The 16,979-nt window shown below is 40.1% G+C and overlaps 1 protein-coding gene across 13 annotated transcripts in view; it reads right to left on the bottom strand.

The window, feature by feature from the left end:
- Positions 1–16,979, bottom strand: part of CPEB3 (cytoplasmic polyadenylation element binding protein 3) — a 170,744-nt gene that overhangs the window by 135,689 nt on the left and 18,076 nt on the right. For 3 of the 13 annotated variants that reach the window (XM_081073952.1, XM_081073956.1, XM_081073961.1), the window contains exon 2: positions 3,894–4,894. In XM_081073952.1, the coding sequence (XP_080930078.1) occupies positions 3,894–4,883 (990 nt within the window). In that variant the 5' untranslated portion in view covers positions 4,884–4,894. Of the gene's footprint in view, positions 1–3,893; positions 4,895–4,987; positions 5,234–6,427; positions 6,522–7,636; positions 7,755–16,979 lie in introns of those variants that run through there. The other 10 variants (XM_081073954.1, XM_081073958.1, XM_081073955.1 and 7 more) reach the window with 9 other exon arrangements.

Here is a 16,979-nt window from a genome sequence, read left to right as displayed (position 1 = left end):
AAATCCGAACTCTGCAGTTATTGGTTGTGAGCTTGAGCAAATAATATAAATGCACTAACCCTCAATTTCTTTGTCAGTATAACGAGGATAATAATAGTCCTCTACCTCAAAGGAGTTCCAGTGAGAAACTACAGTGCAGTGCTTAGCACTGAGCCTGGCCCAGAGGTAAATAGTGGGTTACCATATTGTATGTTAACCAGAGGGTACCTTCAGACAGAAAAAGACTAAATAATATACGCAGAAGAAGTCTGGAGTTATTCAGATTGCACAGTATGAAAAAATCAGTAATCCATAGTGTGATAAGGTCATGCAGCGCCTCTGGTCACCATTACAATAATAATTGTAACCCAACATTTATGTGGTCATTTTCTACAGACCAAGCACTGTGCTAAGCACTTCATGTGCAGTTTCTCATTTGGATTCATATGAAGCAAGGAATGATTATGATTTCCATTTTACAAAGTAAGAAATTAAGGGTCAACATATATATACATACATATACGTGTGTGTGTGTGTGTGTGTGTGTGTGTGTATAAAATTTGCTCAAGATTACGAAGCCAGTAACTGGCAGAGCTGAGATTTGAACCTCGGCAATCTGGCTCCAAAGCCTGCTTCTGACCCACCTGAACTTGGGCAAGTCATGTCACATATTGAGACTTCAATTTCCTCTTCTGGAAAATGAGCAACATAGTGGAACAGGTGCTCTCACAAGTCCCTTCTGCACTTCTCTGGACAACGATGCTATTTAAACCCAATTCACTGTATACAGAAACATCTCTACTCTGGTCCTTTGACATGCCAAGGCTTCTCTGTCGCACATAACATAGAACAATGTGCATGTATAATTCCCTTGCCTCAATGTTCTTGAGCTCTGTTGGTGGAAGGAATAACACTCAGAGGCACCGGCCAGATAGAGAAGAGCCTCCAAATAGTTCTATAATGAAGTCTCTTTGAATGGAGTCCAAAGAGAACCTTACTTAAAATGAATGCTACCTGACAGCACTAATGCTACAGGAAAGTTAAGGACACACAGCAACAAAATTATCCAAAGCTCTAGAACCTGAGTTATATCACTCTACCTCCCAGGACCTCAGTTTCCTTATTTATAGAAACAAAGTGGCTTTTAGATACAAGCAATACCTAAGGAAGCAGCCACCACAACCCAGGGAAACCAACCATCTTTGTTAGAATTCAGGGAAGCGGGTAAGGAAGCACGTATAATTTGAAAAACCACATGCAACACAGTTATTGTTTTTACAATATAAACCACAGAAGTAAAGCTCCAAAAAATCTATTGTGTTATTTGGCAAGAGAGTGAAGCAAGCAGCACAGGGTAGGGGAGATAGATTTTTTTTTTTATATTAAGATACATTAGAGTAGATCATTGTTGAAAACCCCTTTTAGCTCAAAGAGTCTGTGAAATAAAAAAATAAAGTTGATATTCTATTAAATAAACTCTTTAATTTAAAGAAAAAAATCCTATTTGTCAAAATAAACAAATTTTTAAAAAGTCATTAGGACTACTTAAGATATTTTTCCCTTTTGTAGAAAAAATGATTTCAATAAATGCACAAACATGTAAAATTGTGCACAGAAGACTCAAGGTGCTTGGTTTTTTTAAAACATATTTGTATTTTTTAAACACAAACCAAGTCTGATAATATTCCAAGCCAAAACACAACCAAGTTCCTTCTACTCTGGTTCTAATATTGCTTCAAAATCCTGAAAATCCATTTTAAGTAAGGAAAAGAAATGAGACATAAAGTTCATGTAATTCTTTCTGTGGTCAAATATATAAAGCTTAATTTTTAATCGAATCTCTTCTACAAATCTTTTGGCCATCTTTGCCCACTCAATAGCACCATTAGGGATGAAAAGACAAAAGACCAAACTCAATCCAATCCGTCTGGCTTTCATTAGCATTGCTGGTAAATAGTTTGCTGAGAAACAACTGGCAAGCCCCACACTACCTGTCAATATCAGTTTGGGAAATGTTTATGGATATAATCGCTCCTCAGTCCCCATTTTCGGAGATAATTAATCAAAAGCTAGCTGTATTCAGATTAACCCCTAGAAAAAATAATTGAGGTATATGTATATCATCCGCTCTCCACACCTAAACCTCCCTATCAGATTTTAGGTTATCCTCTAAGACTGGAGGTGGATTGGGAGCATCAAAAGAAGAAGGCCTATTAGAAAAAGAATACTATGAAAAAGTGGGTGGCTGTCAGAAAAGCCTCCCTACCTTACCCACCCTCAAAAAAATAAGTGCACAGGGAAATTCCAGAAAGCAGATACCTCCTTTTCTCTGTCTACCAAACTAACCTCCTCTTGCAGTGTCTCTTCATTTTATTAAACTAAACTTTAGTATGGGAAGAAGTAAAACTTAATATTAAAATCTTCCATTCCTAAAGGACCTTGTGAAAACTTGGTAAGACCCTCTCTCATTAGAAACTCTCAAACACACAATTTATGGGTTTTGTGGAACCCCTTGAACTGTCAAGGTTAAAAGTCCTTGCTGGAGCTGGGAGGATCGTGTGCCTCTCAATAACCCTCTCTCCTCCTTCAGGGATGGGAGCCACCCAAACATCACATTTGAAATGTAAAGAGTAATAAAATGAAGTCTCCAGTTGCACCTGATGCTTTAAACTACCTGTATCAAATGTCAGTTCTGCCATTTTTAAGCAATGCTCCAAGGATTTCTGTTTCATTTCCTTGACCACGCAAACTGGGTCTTATCCAAAGCCCTCTTCTCTCCTTTTCTTTTTTTAACTGAGCCTAGAAGCTTATGGCCAAATCGATTTATAAGTGAAGGACAAATGCCTGAGAACAAAAGCCCCCAGCGAACACTCACCCTTACCAACCCTTACCAACTCAAGATGTGCAGGACACTGCCAGCCAACGTGGCTGTGGGCTGCATGGGAAAGCAAGAACAGAATAAGGACACTCCATTCAACCTTTTTGTCTGGGGTACTTCCTGGGGTTTTCATTGGCATTTAACACCAAGACACAGGGCTCATTTTTCATTAAAGTTGCAAGACTTTCACTTTGGCCAGTTTCAAATGGTGTAATTGATCTGCATTGTCTTCTTAAATAACCCAACTGAAGGACACTGCAGCTTTAAATATTTCAGTACTAACTAGCAAATAGACTCCATTGCAATATGGCTCTGAAGGTCGCGTCCTATTGTCTCTTTCCACTGGAAATAAAAACAATTTCTAAATCCTTCTTCTAGGGAACGTAGGAAGGATCACCCCTAGAATTCCCACTCTTCCGTCTGGGTCCCCGGTAGCGTTCTAGTGGTGGCTGGAATCTCACACTCATCATTTTCCCGGCAGGGGCAAGACGCTGATTGCTATTAATGATGATGCCGGCACCTCAGCGAGACGTAAACACATGTGTTCACGTTCGTTTAATCGAGCGCGTGCAACTGTCTGAAATAGCACCCGTCGCTATCGGGCTGTGCACCTCCACAAGAAGAGCAGGGCCGGGGTGCTTAGGAGTGGGCAGCTTGCAGGCGGCACCCTGAGCCCGGGCTGTCCTGACCCGAAACGTGCAGCTGCTTAAAACCACGGGAATCTCAGCCCACTCATCCTGGGACTACGCCCGCACCTTGCCACACACTTGCTGCTTTGCTTGTCAAAAAAGGTCCAAACACGAGGCCCAAGCACGGTGAAGGGGGAAGAATAAACGAAAAGGAAAAGGCCCTTTTCTATGTTGTCAGGGTGAATAAAGAGGAACCCGGGAGCAGCCACAACGTTCCCCCACCCGGGCGCCGGCATCGCTGCCTCGTTTAACGGACACAAACATCAGCGGACGATTACGAGGCCGGGAAGAAGGGGCAAACGAGGCGGGGTCGGCGGGAGGGACGTGCAGGTGCACTGGGGCATTACCTGAAATGGCAACAGATTGTTACCATTATCGGTCCGGAAAGCGTTCTCCTCCATCCAGGACTTGGAGGTGAGCGGGGCCGCGCGGGGGAACTTGGGCGGCGCGATCACGTTGCTGGAGAAGGGCTTTTTGAGCGGCGAAATGGGGTTGAGCGGGGAAGGCACCCCGACGCCGACGCCCACGCCCACGCCGACCGCGCGGCGAGGGTCCCGGCCCGCCTGCAGGCCGCCCCACGGGTTGGACGGCGCGCTCCAGGCGGCGTTCACGCTCTGGTGCGTGTTCCAGCTGGACGAGGCGGAGGAGGCGGCGGCCGCGGCCGCGGCGGCGGCGGCGGCCGAGGACGAGGACGGCTTGCTGGTCATGATGGGCTGGTGGCCGTACGCCGCGGCGGCGCTCCTCTGCGCGTAGGGCGCCTGGCTGGGGCTGGCGGGCGACCGGCGCTGCTGCGGGGGCTGCGCCTGCGGGGGCTGCGCGGGCTGCGGCGCGGGCGGCGGCGGCTGCTGGTGGTGCTGGGTCTGCGCCAGGCCGATCTGCGGGGAGAAGGTGCCCCCGAAGACGGGGTTGACGTGGTGCGGGAAGTTCTGGAAGAGCATGGTCCCGTTGACTGGGGTCATCCCCTGGAAGAAGCTGTCCTCCACCGCGTTCGTGGTGCCCGTGGACCAGGTGCTGCCGAAGGACGGCGACAGCGACGCACCCGGCGCCGCGGGCTCCTGCTGCGGCGGCGGCGGCTGCTGCGGGGGCTGGTGGAAACTCAAGCCCGGCAGGAGCGGCGACTCCATCTGCATCTTGTCGGAGCCGTTGGGGGCCGGCGGGGCCGCTGCGGAGCTGAGCGCCGGCACTGCGCTGCTGTCCTCCGGCTTGGGGGTCTCTGAGGAGAGGGGCGTGGACGGGGCTTCGGCTGCGCTGGGCTCGGGCTGGGGCTGCTGCTGCTGCCGCTGCTGCTGGGGCTGGGGCTGGGTTTTGCTTTTGTCCATCAGTAAATCATCCTGCATGGTTTGCGCAGCTGAAACGGGAAAAAAGAGAGACGCGTTATTGTCAGTGTGATCGCCCCTCGCTGAAGCGGGCGGGTGTTTTACTTGCGAAAATCCAATGCCACCTCTACTAGCCAATTGCAATGCAAATCCATAATCTCCCATTTAGAAGAGCAGGTCGGACTGGGGTGGGAGGGCTCGCGCAAGGTCTCTAAAAATACTGTGAGAGCGTCTTCACCCTTTCTGATGTCTTGGTTCCTTTTCTGTATTAGTGAGAGATGTGCTTTAAGACAGAAAGACAGCAATTTCGCCACGTCTCTTTTCCCTTCACCGGAACTCAGAGCGTTCACCCTGCAATGAGAAACTGATTCTGGTTCCTGTTTTTTCCCAAGCACCACCCTCCCCTGGTAATTTGCATACGTCAATAAATACTGCTGCGTCCTTCAGCAAGGTTAAAAAGACACCGCACACACGACCCTTTCTTCCCCCCTTCCCTATTTGGGCACTTTAAAGAAACAGCAGTCTTATCCCTCTTGATTAGCAAACTGCCTTCTAGCGTTGATAATTGTTTCATTTAGCAGCACCAAACCACGAGGGAGGAAATCCTTGGCATTCGTTAGCGGGAGGACTCAGCTGCACAATCATTCTCTGGCCTCCCAGTAGCTGCAGCTACTCCATTTTGTTAGGAGACAGGGGAGAAAAACCCACAGCTTTTAAAGAGGTGAAAATCTACTGAACCGTTTGGAAGTGTTTGCTTGTTACTCTAAGGATTGGGGTTTTTCTGCTTATTCCCCAATTTTCTTGTCTCCAATTCTGCCACACGAGATTTTTGGCATCTCAGTGGTTCAGCTCTTAACAGGAGCCTGAGAATTTCTCTGCAGAGTACAGAAATGTTCCGGTTGGATTTGAGGTGAAAGAGGGTGGGGGGAGGCAGGCTGACAGACAGTGAGTGTGAAATGGAATAGGGCTTTAAAAAAAAAATCCCCCTGAGATTTAAGTAGAAAGTCAAGATAATTTGGGGGTTGCCAGATTTTCATGTTTGAATCCTCCTACTGCTGCTTTGGTCACAAGACTTAAGCAAATTTAGAATCCAATCTCTTATCACTAGTATTAGCAGTGAAAGATTATGGTTTGAAAACCCTGAATTACCATATGCTACCAAAAGTGTTAAAAATAGCATAGTACAAAGTCCCAAATTGTCATACATTGTAATTATAGTGCATTGCCAATACTGTTTCATTTAGCCATATAAGGAGTGTATGGTATTTTCCATTTCGCATAGGACTGTATTCGCCTCTGCCATACTGCCTGTTTTCTCATTCCAGGGTTAAAATAGTAATCACTCAAAACCAGGAGATTTCCATATACATAGTTCACTGAGTTAGCTTGTCCCTTAGAACATGTTAAGTGTTTTAAATATATTAGTATTATTACAGTGCTAAGACCCTGAAAACAAATATTTTGAAATGTTAAAGGAGCATATGACCAAACATATAATTATTTTTAGATGATGATTCAGTGTAATTGCAACAAAGTTATTAAAATATTTAATGCAGTTACTTAACTCAGATACTTGGAGAAGCATCTTTCTCAGGACACTTGTGAAAGGGCATTCAAATACACGCAGAAGCTATGCCTTGGACATCCTCATGATAATAACTGTTGTAAAATAAATGTATTGGAAAATGGAGATGCTTCCACTCTTAACTATTAAGCAAAATATGTCAGACCGAGAAATGGGATTAAAAGTAGTTCTATTTTATTAAAGACTATCTTTAAAATGGTTGATCTTTCATTTTAAAGTTTTATACATAGACAAAATAGTGGGCTCAAGGAAATGCTTCACAGCTACCTTACTCTCTTTTCTAACCCTCTCTCCCCTATTTCCCCCACCAGAAAAGCCCAACCCATCACAAACTGCCAGCTACTACCAACAAAACCTAGTTAAGACTGATTTTATGTCCCTCAGTTACCCTGTCTAAAACAATGGCTTTGATCAGTGTTGAAAAATATGACACAAAGAGGCAAGCGAAGCTTGGATTCACAACACAAAGTTCTATTGCTGCCAAAGAAAACGGTCATAGAAAGAGACATTTTCATACTTGGTTTAAGCAGTGCTGTAGTAAATGATTATAATCTGGGGTTTGAGATGCTTCCAGTGGGCTAGAATGGCCTTTACAATAGCCATATCATCATGGCTGAAATATGCATTTGATTATAATTTCAATATCACTCAGCTTTTCCGATGCTTGTATCAATACTTTTAGTTAATGCCTTCAGTAAACTGCATGCTCTTGGTGGAAAAATTAATGCTGTACTACAACAAAAAATGCCAAAAAGTAAGCTGGACTCAGAATATTTTATAAAAGCTATAATTAATAGTAATATATTTATTGAATTTTTTAAATTTTATCTTACCATGAACACCCATTTTTCTTCTCTACACTCCTTAAAGATATAAATTTCACTTTCTGCATAAATTCACTCTGTCAAGGTCAAGACCCATCTTTAATAAGTAAGACCCTTTAAACAAAAGGTAAGCAATAGATTAAGATAACATTTACGAAGTTAATATGCAGTGTCTTTCAGTGACTGCTTGTATAGTTTGTCTGAGTCCGGGTTTTTTTGTTTTTCTTTTTGTTTTTTCTTTTTTCTTATTTACAGCAAAGTCCGAGAAATAGATACCTTTTTCCCCTCCCCCATCACACACACAATAGATCTTCCTTTACATGCAATCACCCAATCTCAAGTAACAAATTCTTAGTAGCAGTTACCTTTGAGTGTCCAGTTTTTAAGGATCGATAAAATTAAAAAGTGTACAGTATTTATTTTCTTCTTTCAGGTTGATTATGTGACCGCTCTGGCAAAAGCACTTTGACAACTGTAAGAAGAGAGGGCATGCGCACACAGGGAACTGTGGGGGCTGAAGTCCTCCACAAGGTACTCCGCCTGTCTTAAGCACGTTCAGCCAGGAAAGAAGGAAGCCTTGCAAATTGTGATTCCAAGGGGAAGAGGTTGTACCCGGATTATATTATATCTTCCTAACCAATCTAAATCACGAGTTGTTGAAATGACAAAGGGGAAAAATAAAATTGTTTGTCAACTTGATTTAGGGAGCCAGGTTAAAACAGAAACTAGATTGTAGGGCTCAAAATAAAGAAACCCAGCAGAGCTACCTTAAATGGTATTAGAATGGTAATGACTGGGTAGCAAGCAATTGGAACCATACCAGAGCAAAAGAGATTGGGGTGGAGAGGGATAAGAAAGGGAGGGGAGACTACCAGGGAAAGATAAATACTTAAAATCTGACCATGCATAGCAGAAACATTTTTAATATTATAGAAGGAAAAATACATTAATATTAAACGTGATATTAACCTTAGAGGTCAAGTAAAAATAGGTGTTAGCCACAAATTTTTGACATCCACCAAGATTTCTTTGCATTTGAGTTTTCAAAGAAGGCACAAATCACTTATTTTAATATGTTACCTGATATGCTCTAAATCAACTCACCTCATTTTACTTGTCAAAATGAAAATTTACATTGCATTATTCATACAATGATCATTCAAATAAAATTCAACTTTTTAAAGCAAAAATAATATTTTTGAAATATTAAATAATATTTTGAAATAGTAAAAAAAAAACATGTTTAGTGTTTCACTGCATAGGACAGTGATTTCTTTATTCAAGACAGAAAGTAGATAGCTTCTATTTTCTAAAAAATGTTTTGGTGTACATTTTTCCTATTTTAACATCATGACTCCGAGGCTGGAATCTCGCAACATATTAACATCAACCGTTATCTATAGCTTCTAAGAGCAATAGTTCAACTACCAGTTTGCTTACGTAGGCAGGAGATATTATTTCTTATGGGATTTGGCTCAATGCCATTCACCCAAGGGGTTCAGAGTAAATGTCAGTTGATGACTATGCTGATTGAACTTGGAACTAAAAATGCTAAGCATCATTTAAAATTGTCCTTATTCACCAGTTAGAACTCGAGTAATACCAGAGACTACCAATTTGCAGCAGTCAGTATTCTTTGTTTCTAGTTATTTCTAAGGAAAAACACTAACAACTTAAGAAGAAAACATCACTTTCATCAATCTGTCAAGAGCTCTTTTTAAAAGAACTAAGTGGTTTTCTTATTCCTACTATGAACTTAGCTTATTTTCCCTAATTTTCCTTAAAAACACTTCTCTTCTGCTAAGGTGCTATTCTTAACCATTTGCATTCCAGAACCTGTAAGGATCCACTCAAGGTTAATCTGACTCCAGAAGACTTCCTAACCAACCAAACTTCTACTACATTTTCAAGTCAAAAGAAGACAAAAAAAGACAAAAAGAAAAAACCTCATAAAATCCTTACAAAGACTTGATTTTTAGAAAATCCTTTGAAGTTAATGTCAAGATTTTATCAGTAAAGTAGGCATTCTGAAGTTATTCAGGTATGCTTGAAAGTAGTTTACTTGGGCATTTACTAATCCACTGGACCCCAGGTGCTGGTTTACTAATAACTGGCACAATGGAGAAAAATAAACTTTGGCCCCTGACCCTTGATAAATGACAATAAAAAATTAGCACTGCCCATACTTAATGTAATTTTACTGCATTTGACAATGAATGAATTTCTGCTCTTCCTTTCCTCAAATTAGCACTCAAATGTAAAAAGAAAATGACTCCATCATAAATGCCAGGATGTAAATAAATACCAAGCAAACAATACAATACAGGAGGACCTACCAGAAGGACAAAGACCTTTGCTACTAAAATCCTGTTTTTTTATTTAACCAGAAAGGAAGCACTTTCTGAAATTTTGTCTTCAAATCACAAGCTTAACCATATGCCTCTTTTGAATAGACATGGAATGTTGTAAATATAGAGATTACAGACTTAACTCACTCAAAAATACATGGGTCAAATTCATCTTTCTAGGCTTCCTTCCTTCCTTCCTTTCCCTATTTACATCACTAGCACAGTGCTTATACGTCCTGGGCAGTTGAATGGATGAATTTGGATGGATAAATGAATAGACGAATGAATGAATGAAATATAGTTTTTGATTATCTGAAACGGCCAAGATTTGAGTAGGTATCAAATTATTCTGCATGTAGAAAAGCTATTGCTTTTTCATCAACTGCAAGCAGGAGTATGAATGGGAGTGGTATAAAATAGAAAACCATCTTGGCCCTCATGATGTTCAGCAGTATGCAGATCATTTGATTATCGTCATGAAATAACATTCTCTAAGCACTAATTAAATGGGAACTTTGTTCCCATCTAAGAGTTTACAATCTAATAAAGACACACACCCCAACTCTTCACAGAAACGGCATCATGAAGTTCACAATCGCCGCTCAGAGCTAAGTCCAATGGATGTTTTGTCTTTATCTTGCTTGATCTCGCAGCAACACTGACATAACTGACAGCACTCGCTGCATATACCTTCTTCCCTTGGTTTCCTTCGCGCTGTCCTTTCTTGGTTGTCTTGCATTTAGGGTTATCCTCTCTCTCTCTCTCTCTCTCTCTCTCTCTCTCTCTCTCTCTCTCTCTGTCTTCTTTGCTAACTGACTTTCAATATTGAGTTCCTCAGGGCTCTATCCTGGACCCCCTTCTCATCTCACTCTTCTGTGAATGGTTTTCCCAATGATACGGAAAGGACCAGGCCTATCGTATTGACAGCTACATTCCCAACCACTATCACTGTGCCTAGCGCATAATAAATGGGTATTCAATAAATATTTTTAAAATTACAATTACATTTATATGCAAAGGGCCAAGAATGCCAAGGCAATCTAGGTGGCAAAAAAGAAATAAACCTTCAGGACTTACTCTACCAGATATCAAGACCTATTATAAAGCTGTAGTAATTAGGCTGTGTAGTTATTGGCACAAGGATAAGAAAATAGACAAATGGAACAAAATTGAAAGTCCAGAAACAAATCTATATATGTATGGTCATCAGATATTCGAAAACAGTAGCACTGCGATAGTGAAAGGATGGTCTTTTCAATAAAAGATACTGCAGTCAACTTAATATCCAGGTGGCAAAAAAGAGACCTTCACCCTTGCCACACCATACATAGAAATCAATTCCAGATGGATTGTAGGTCTAAATGTAAGACGTAAACAATAAAGCCTTGAAAAGAACATAGGAGAATATTTTCATAACATTAGAGTAGGCAACAATTTTTTCAACAGGTCACAAAAGCAATAAACATAAAGGAAAAATGTAATAAACCAATTAAATTAAGAACATCTGTTTTCCAAAAGCCAAAATTAGAGTGAAAACTCACAGAATGGGAAAAATACATGCAATAGATTTATAATCAGAATACAGAAAAGACGCTTGCAAATTAACAACAGTAGACATCCTAAAGAAAAATTGGCAAGAGAGTTCAACGGAAGATATCCAACAGGCCAAAAAGCATATGAAAAGGTATTCTACCTATCTAATCAAAGAAATACAAAATAAAATCTGAATGGATAAAATTGGAAGAGGCAGACAATACCACACGTTAGCAACGATGTGGGAGCAATTCATTCTCAACCACTGCTGGTGGAAGTATAATTTAGTATAACTATACAACCACATTGCAAAACTATTTAGCAGGGTCTATGAAAGCAAACATTCACACACCATATGACCCAGCAATTCTGCATTTAGATCCAAACCCAATAAAAATGCAGACATGTTCACCAAAAGACGTGTTCAAAGCATCATTATCCATGATAGCCCAAACCTAGAAACAACCCAAATACCCATCTACAATAGAATGAATAAGTAAATTGTGATGGATTCATATAATGGAATCTCATAAGGCAAAGATAATGAATAGACTCCAACTCTGTAAAGCAATATACCATGTTTCCTCGAAAATAAGACCTAGCCAGACACTCAGCTGTAATGCGTCTTTGGAGCAAAAATTAGTATAAGACCCGGTTTTATTTTACTATAATACCAGATCTTATATAATATATAATGTATAATATATAATATAATATACAATATTATATATGACTTGATACATGATATACCAGGTCTTATATTAATTTTTGCTCCAAAAGATGCATTAGAGCTGATTGTCCGGCTAGGTCTTATTTTCGGGGAAACATGGTAGATGAATTGCATGAATACAATACAGAGTGAAAGAAGCCAAACACAGAAGAGAGCATACTATAGGATTCCATTTATATAAAGTTCTAATAAAACTAATTTATGGGGTTAGAAGTCAGCATAGTGGTTACCTATACAGAGAAATAATGATTGGTAGGGGACATAAAAGGGGATTACCAGGGATTTTTGGTGATATACTCTGTTTCTTGAATTGGACGCTGTGTTACACAGGTATGTTTACTTTGAAAATTCAGAAAACTGGACACTTCAAATGTATGCACTTTTCTGCATTTTTGTTATACTTCCATTAAATCCATAAAACACATACCTGTATTTGTAAAGGTTAACTATCTTCTGTAGGGTAAAGAAGAAACAAATAGCACAATATGGCTAAACAGGAAGGGGAACCTTAAATCTGGGTCATCTAAGCTAGAGAAATAAACTGGGGGCTCCCTATGTGCCAGGCCTGTGCTAGATGCACTAAATGCAAAGACTGAAAAAAGCTGAAGTCCCTTGACTTCAGAGACCTCACAGCCTACGGGGGTGGGGTCATTTGGGTCAACTTTGGTAAATTAGACAATTCCCTAGGTAACCTAGGAAGATTTTAGATTGTTAAAGTCTAAAGCAAGGTATAAGCAGGAGGTCTACATGGTTGGAGTGAGGACCTGTCAAGCAATTCTAGATCAGACCAGGTTTGAGAACAGAAGGAGAGAAAGGCAGCAAAAGGGGAGCCGGGGTGGTTTGGTGGGTGATCGATCTGGAGATCACCGACAATGGGATGGAAGGCCTCTGGTCACAAAGCAGCCATTCCAGAACTTCCTCTGCTTTTTTCATTGGCCTTGTCGCTAACTTCTGAGAGAAACTGAGGCTAGGTGACAGTAATGTCCTCAATTTCTGAGCTGCCTACCACCAAGCTCCACCCTGCAAAATTATCTGTATCCCCATCCAAGAGGAAGTGGAGCTCTCTTACAGTTCCGCAATGAATACCTCCATGTGTAGTCTAAAGCTCATTTCTTCTAGTTTCCTTGAGACCTAGTTCATTAATTATTCCGAACTTTCTCCTTCCCATTCCAAACAGGCTTTTTGGAAGAAACTTATAAATCCTAGCTCTACTTTCTCACTTGCAGTTGACTCTCAGACTTACTGTATCTGGCTTCTTCCTCTACCATCTGCTCAAATTGCTCTTGCTATTGACCTTACTAAAGCTATCAATGACCAACTGACATTTTTCCATTCTTTATTTATTTTATTTGCCATTCACCCTTCCAATAACACGTGTAGCAAGCAGATTTCTAAGATGGTCCTCCGAGATTCCAGGCTAGAAGGAAAATAGGAACCGTAGTCCTATAACTGCAATTCTGCCAACAAGAAGAATGTGCTTGAAAGTGGATTTGAAACCCTGACAGAGAACCCAGTCATGCTGTACCTGACTTCTTACCAACAGAACTCTAAGTTAATACATGAATGGTGTTCTAAGCCATTAAGCTTGTGATAATTTGTTACACAGCAGTGAAAAACTAACACGACACTATTCCATTTTCTTGGAAGACAACTGCTTTCCTGGCTCTCCATTCTCAAGTTTCTTCTCAGTCTCCTGGCCACTAAATACGACTTCCTCCAGGGTTCTCCTAATTCTGTACTCTTCCTGGGCAATGTTATGTTTATGAACTGGGAAATTAAGTTCACCACTAACTAGGTTTCCAGATCGAATCTTTTTGCTAAGTTCCAAACCACTAATTAACTAACAACTTCTCTATCTGAGGATCCCACAGCAGCTCTTCTCCCACAAATGTGCTCCTATTTCTGGTTTACTTGCCTTTATCCTTTTTAATGGCACCACCATCCATCTAGTCACTCAGGTTAGAAGTCTCAACATGATTTTGTCCTTTTCCTTCTCCCCTCACTGAGGGACAAGTCCAATTGGTCACTAAAACTTATGAATTCTGCCTCTTAAATTTCTGCTTGCCATCCCCTCCTCTTCAATCACAGCCAGTATAACACCTCACCTAAATTATGGCAATAATATCCTAATGTCTCTCATCTAGTACTCTTCCAAGTGTGGCCTCCACACTAAAGCCCGAGCCATTGTTCAAACAGATTTACCATGTTATGCCCCTTCCCCAAACTCTTTAATTACCTCTCCCTTGTCAAGAGGATAAAATACAATCTCAATCTTCTTCTACTCTTCTTCCCAACTGTACCATACTACCGGTCCCTGGACCAACAGACCATACTCTTCTACCATAATGCCTCTGCACATGTTCCTTCTGCCTGAAATATCTTTCTACCTCCATAGCTTACTCTACTCACCCATTAGAACAAGTTCAAATATCCCCTCTTTGAAGTTCTGCCTGACCATGTGAGCAGAATTGCCTATTCCCTCCTTTGTACACCTCTGTAACACACATATATCTATTGCAGTATCCTTCGCACTTCAGTGTAATTATCTGTTTACACATCTGCCTTTCCCAGAACAGCTCCAGGATCAGGACTACGTTCGTTTTTTGTAACCCTGGCACTGGGCCTAAAACATAGAGATAAAAGTTTGTTGGATAAGTTTGTTGACCAAATCAAAGAACAAAGTAGATTTTTATCTCCATTTATAGGGCTGATGGCGCTTCTTTTAACATTAGATAAAGAGAAATTCTCTTGCCATTAAAGGTATTTCAAAAACACTATGTTTGATGACACTATATTTAATGTTTAATGAAGATATTTCTGCTACAATTTGGTGTGATTAATTTACCCTTTCTTATGTTGCAGGACATTTAATTTGTTTCCAAGTTTTCACTATTTTTCCAAACTGATTGTTTCCGTAAGCCATATTTCTAAAGAAAACATTACTTGGTTAAAAGGCGAAACATTAAGGCTCTGGATACATATTAACAAATTGTTTAAGCAAAGTTGTAGCAGTTTATACTTCCTTGAGAAATGAGCTTCTAATGCGAAAACAATGTATACATAGTGGATACAATAAAGAATAATACAGTTACTGTTCTGATAATAACCTAATGTAGAAAAACATCTCTACTCTTATGATATGCCAAATAAGGTTAAATCCCTTTCAGCATTCTAATATATTTCATACTTTGTCGTTTTTCTTCATCGTACCTTCCTGGGGTAATGAAATAGTGAAGTTTACACACTTATAGCCTATGTTTATTAGCTGGACATTCCATTTCAAATTATGACAGATATGAGTAAATGTGTATTTGTGTGTATTTTGTCAAAGAGAAAAAGAAACAGCCTTCATCTATGTTCCCTATATTTGTAGACTTCAATTGTGATTAATTTTAGTTTAAAACCTAATGTTCATGAAGGTGATCAAAATGTACAAACTTCCAGTTATAAAATAAATAAGTCACAGAGATATGATGTACAGAATGGTGTTGAGTTAACACTGTATTGTATATTTGAAAGTTGCTCAGAGAGCCAAATTTTAAGATCTTAAAAGTTCTCATCACAAGGGAAAAAAATTCTAACTGTGTGAGGTGATGGATGTTAACTATACTTATTGTGATCATTTTTGTAATATAATGTTTATGTCAAGTATATCTCAATTTTAAAGAGAAAACTAATATTCATATATATTTCATGTACCTGCATTCATCTTGGGTCTGAAGAATGCTCAGTAGATCAGATAGTTTTATATAAAAAGTTTTATGCATCAAAAATTTGTACATTTATAAACTAAATGTATACTCTTTAAAAATGACCCAACACGATTTTTAGATTTTATCTAATGGCAATTGAGTCCCCTTACCACAATGTTCTCTCCTTTACAAACCGTTTTTGATACAACATACCTCCCTTTAGTCAACTATAACTTGTTCATCTTCCTACTCTCATCATGGTAACTCAGTTATAAGAACCCTCTGGAAACTGCAAAAGAATGCAGAATGATTTCAGAAAACATAATTAAGCTTTACATGGGTCATTTCTTCTCTCCCTACAACTGCCATTTCATACTTAAAGTTTTCATTTAAAATTTTTATTCTGTAAGGCCAAGTGTGCATTGAGAAGACTTCAGAAAAGCAAACCCTACCCAGTTAATGTTCTAAGTTGTTCTTCAAATCTCCTGACAGTTTCACCATTTCATTTTAAATGCTGTTCAAAAGTTGCCCTCATTAAATCAGAAACAGAGGGCAATTCTCAAGGAGCTGGCCTTAGAAGTATCACCAGCTTCCACCATTCCAAGTCCATCTCCAAAGTTTTAGCTATGGTTTTGAGCATTTTTCCAGGAACTTTCCAACTGCCTACTGGACATTTCCACGTGCAAATTTCATCATGTCCCTCACCATTATCTACTGGGCAACAATCAAACACTCACCCTAGTATTTAGTATTTAGGGCCCTCCTCGTCTAATCCCAACCTATGTTCCCAGACAGCATTATCCCCACTTGTCCAGGAAAACGAGTGTACTCACGGTCCTGACCCTTGCTGATGTTACTCATCCCAAATGGAATGCCCTCCTCATCCTCTCTCCTAATCCTAACCTCACCATTTTGCAGATCCTAGTTCAAACACCAGTTCCTAACAATAGTATCTATCTGTACCACACATTTATTGCTTTGCAATTCTATTTGCCTTTTCTGGTATAATTTTGTTAATTCCCCAACTATGACTCTTAAGCTTCTTAGGGGAAGGCATTGTAACACATGCTTTTTTTTCTTCCTCAAAGTCTAGTAAATCTTACAGGGAGCTTAACAATAAAAGCTACCATTTATGGAGCATATACTGTGTGCTAGACAAAATGCTAAGTTTTCCAAATATTAATTTAATTCATGCAATAAACTTATGAGGTAAATACTGTTATTGTCCCTAATTCCAGATGACAAAATGAAAATTTAGAAAGGTGATTTACCTACCCCAGGTCACAAAACTAGTGTCAGAAGTAGGACCTAATTCCAGGTTTGTCTGACCCTAACGCTGCCTTTTGGTTGGTGACTCATAAAAATAGGTCCTCCTGTCCTTTTTGATGCAGACAGCCCAGGAGAC

Source organism: Rhinolophus hipposideros, assembly GCF_964194185.1.
Source record: "Rhinolophus hipposideros genome assembly, chromosome: 15".
NCBI lineage: Eukaryota > Metazoa > Chordata > Mammalia > Chiroptera > Rhinolophidae > Rhinolophus > Rhinolophus hipposideros.
This window is presented reverse-complemented; position numbering and strand designations above follow the sequence as displayed.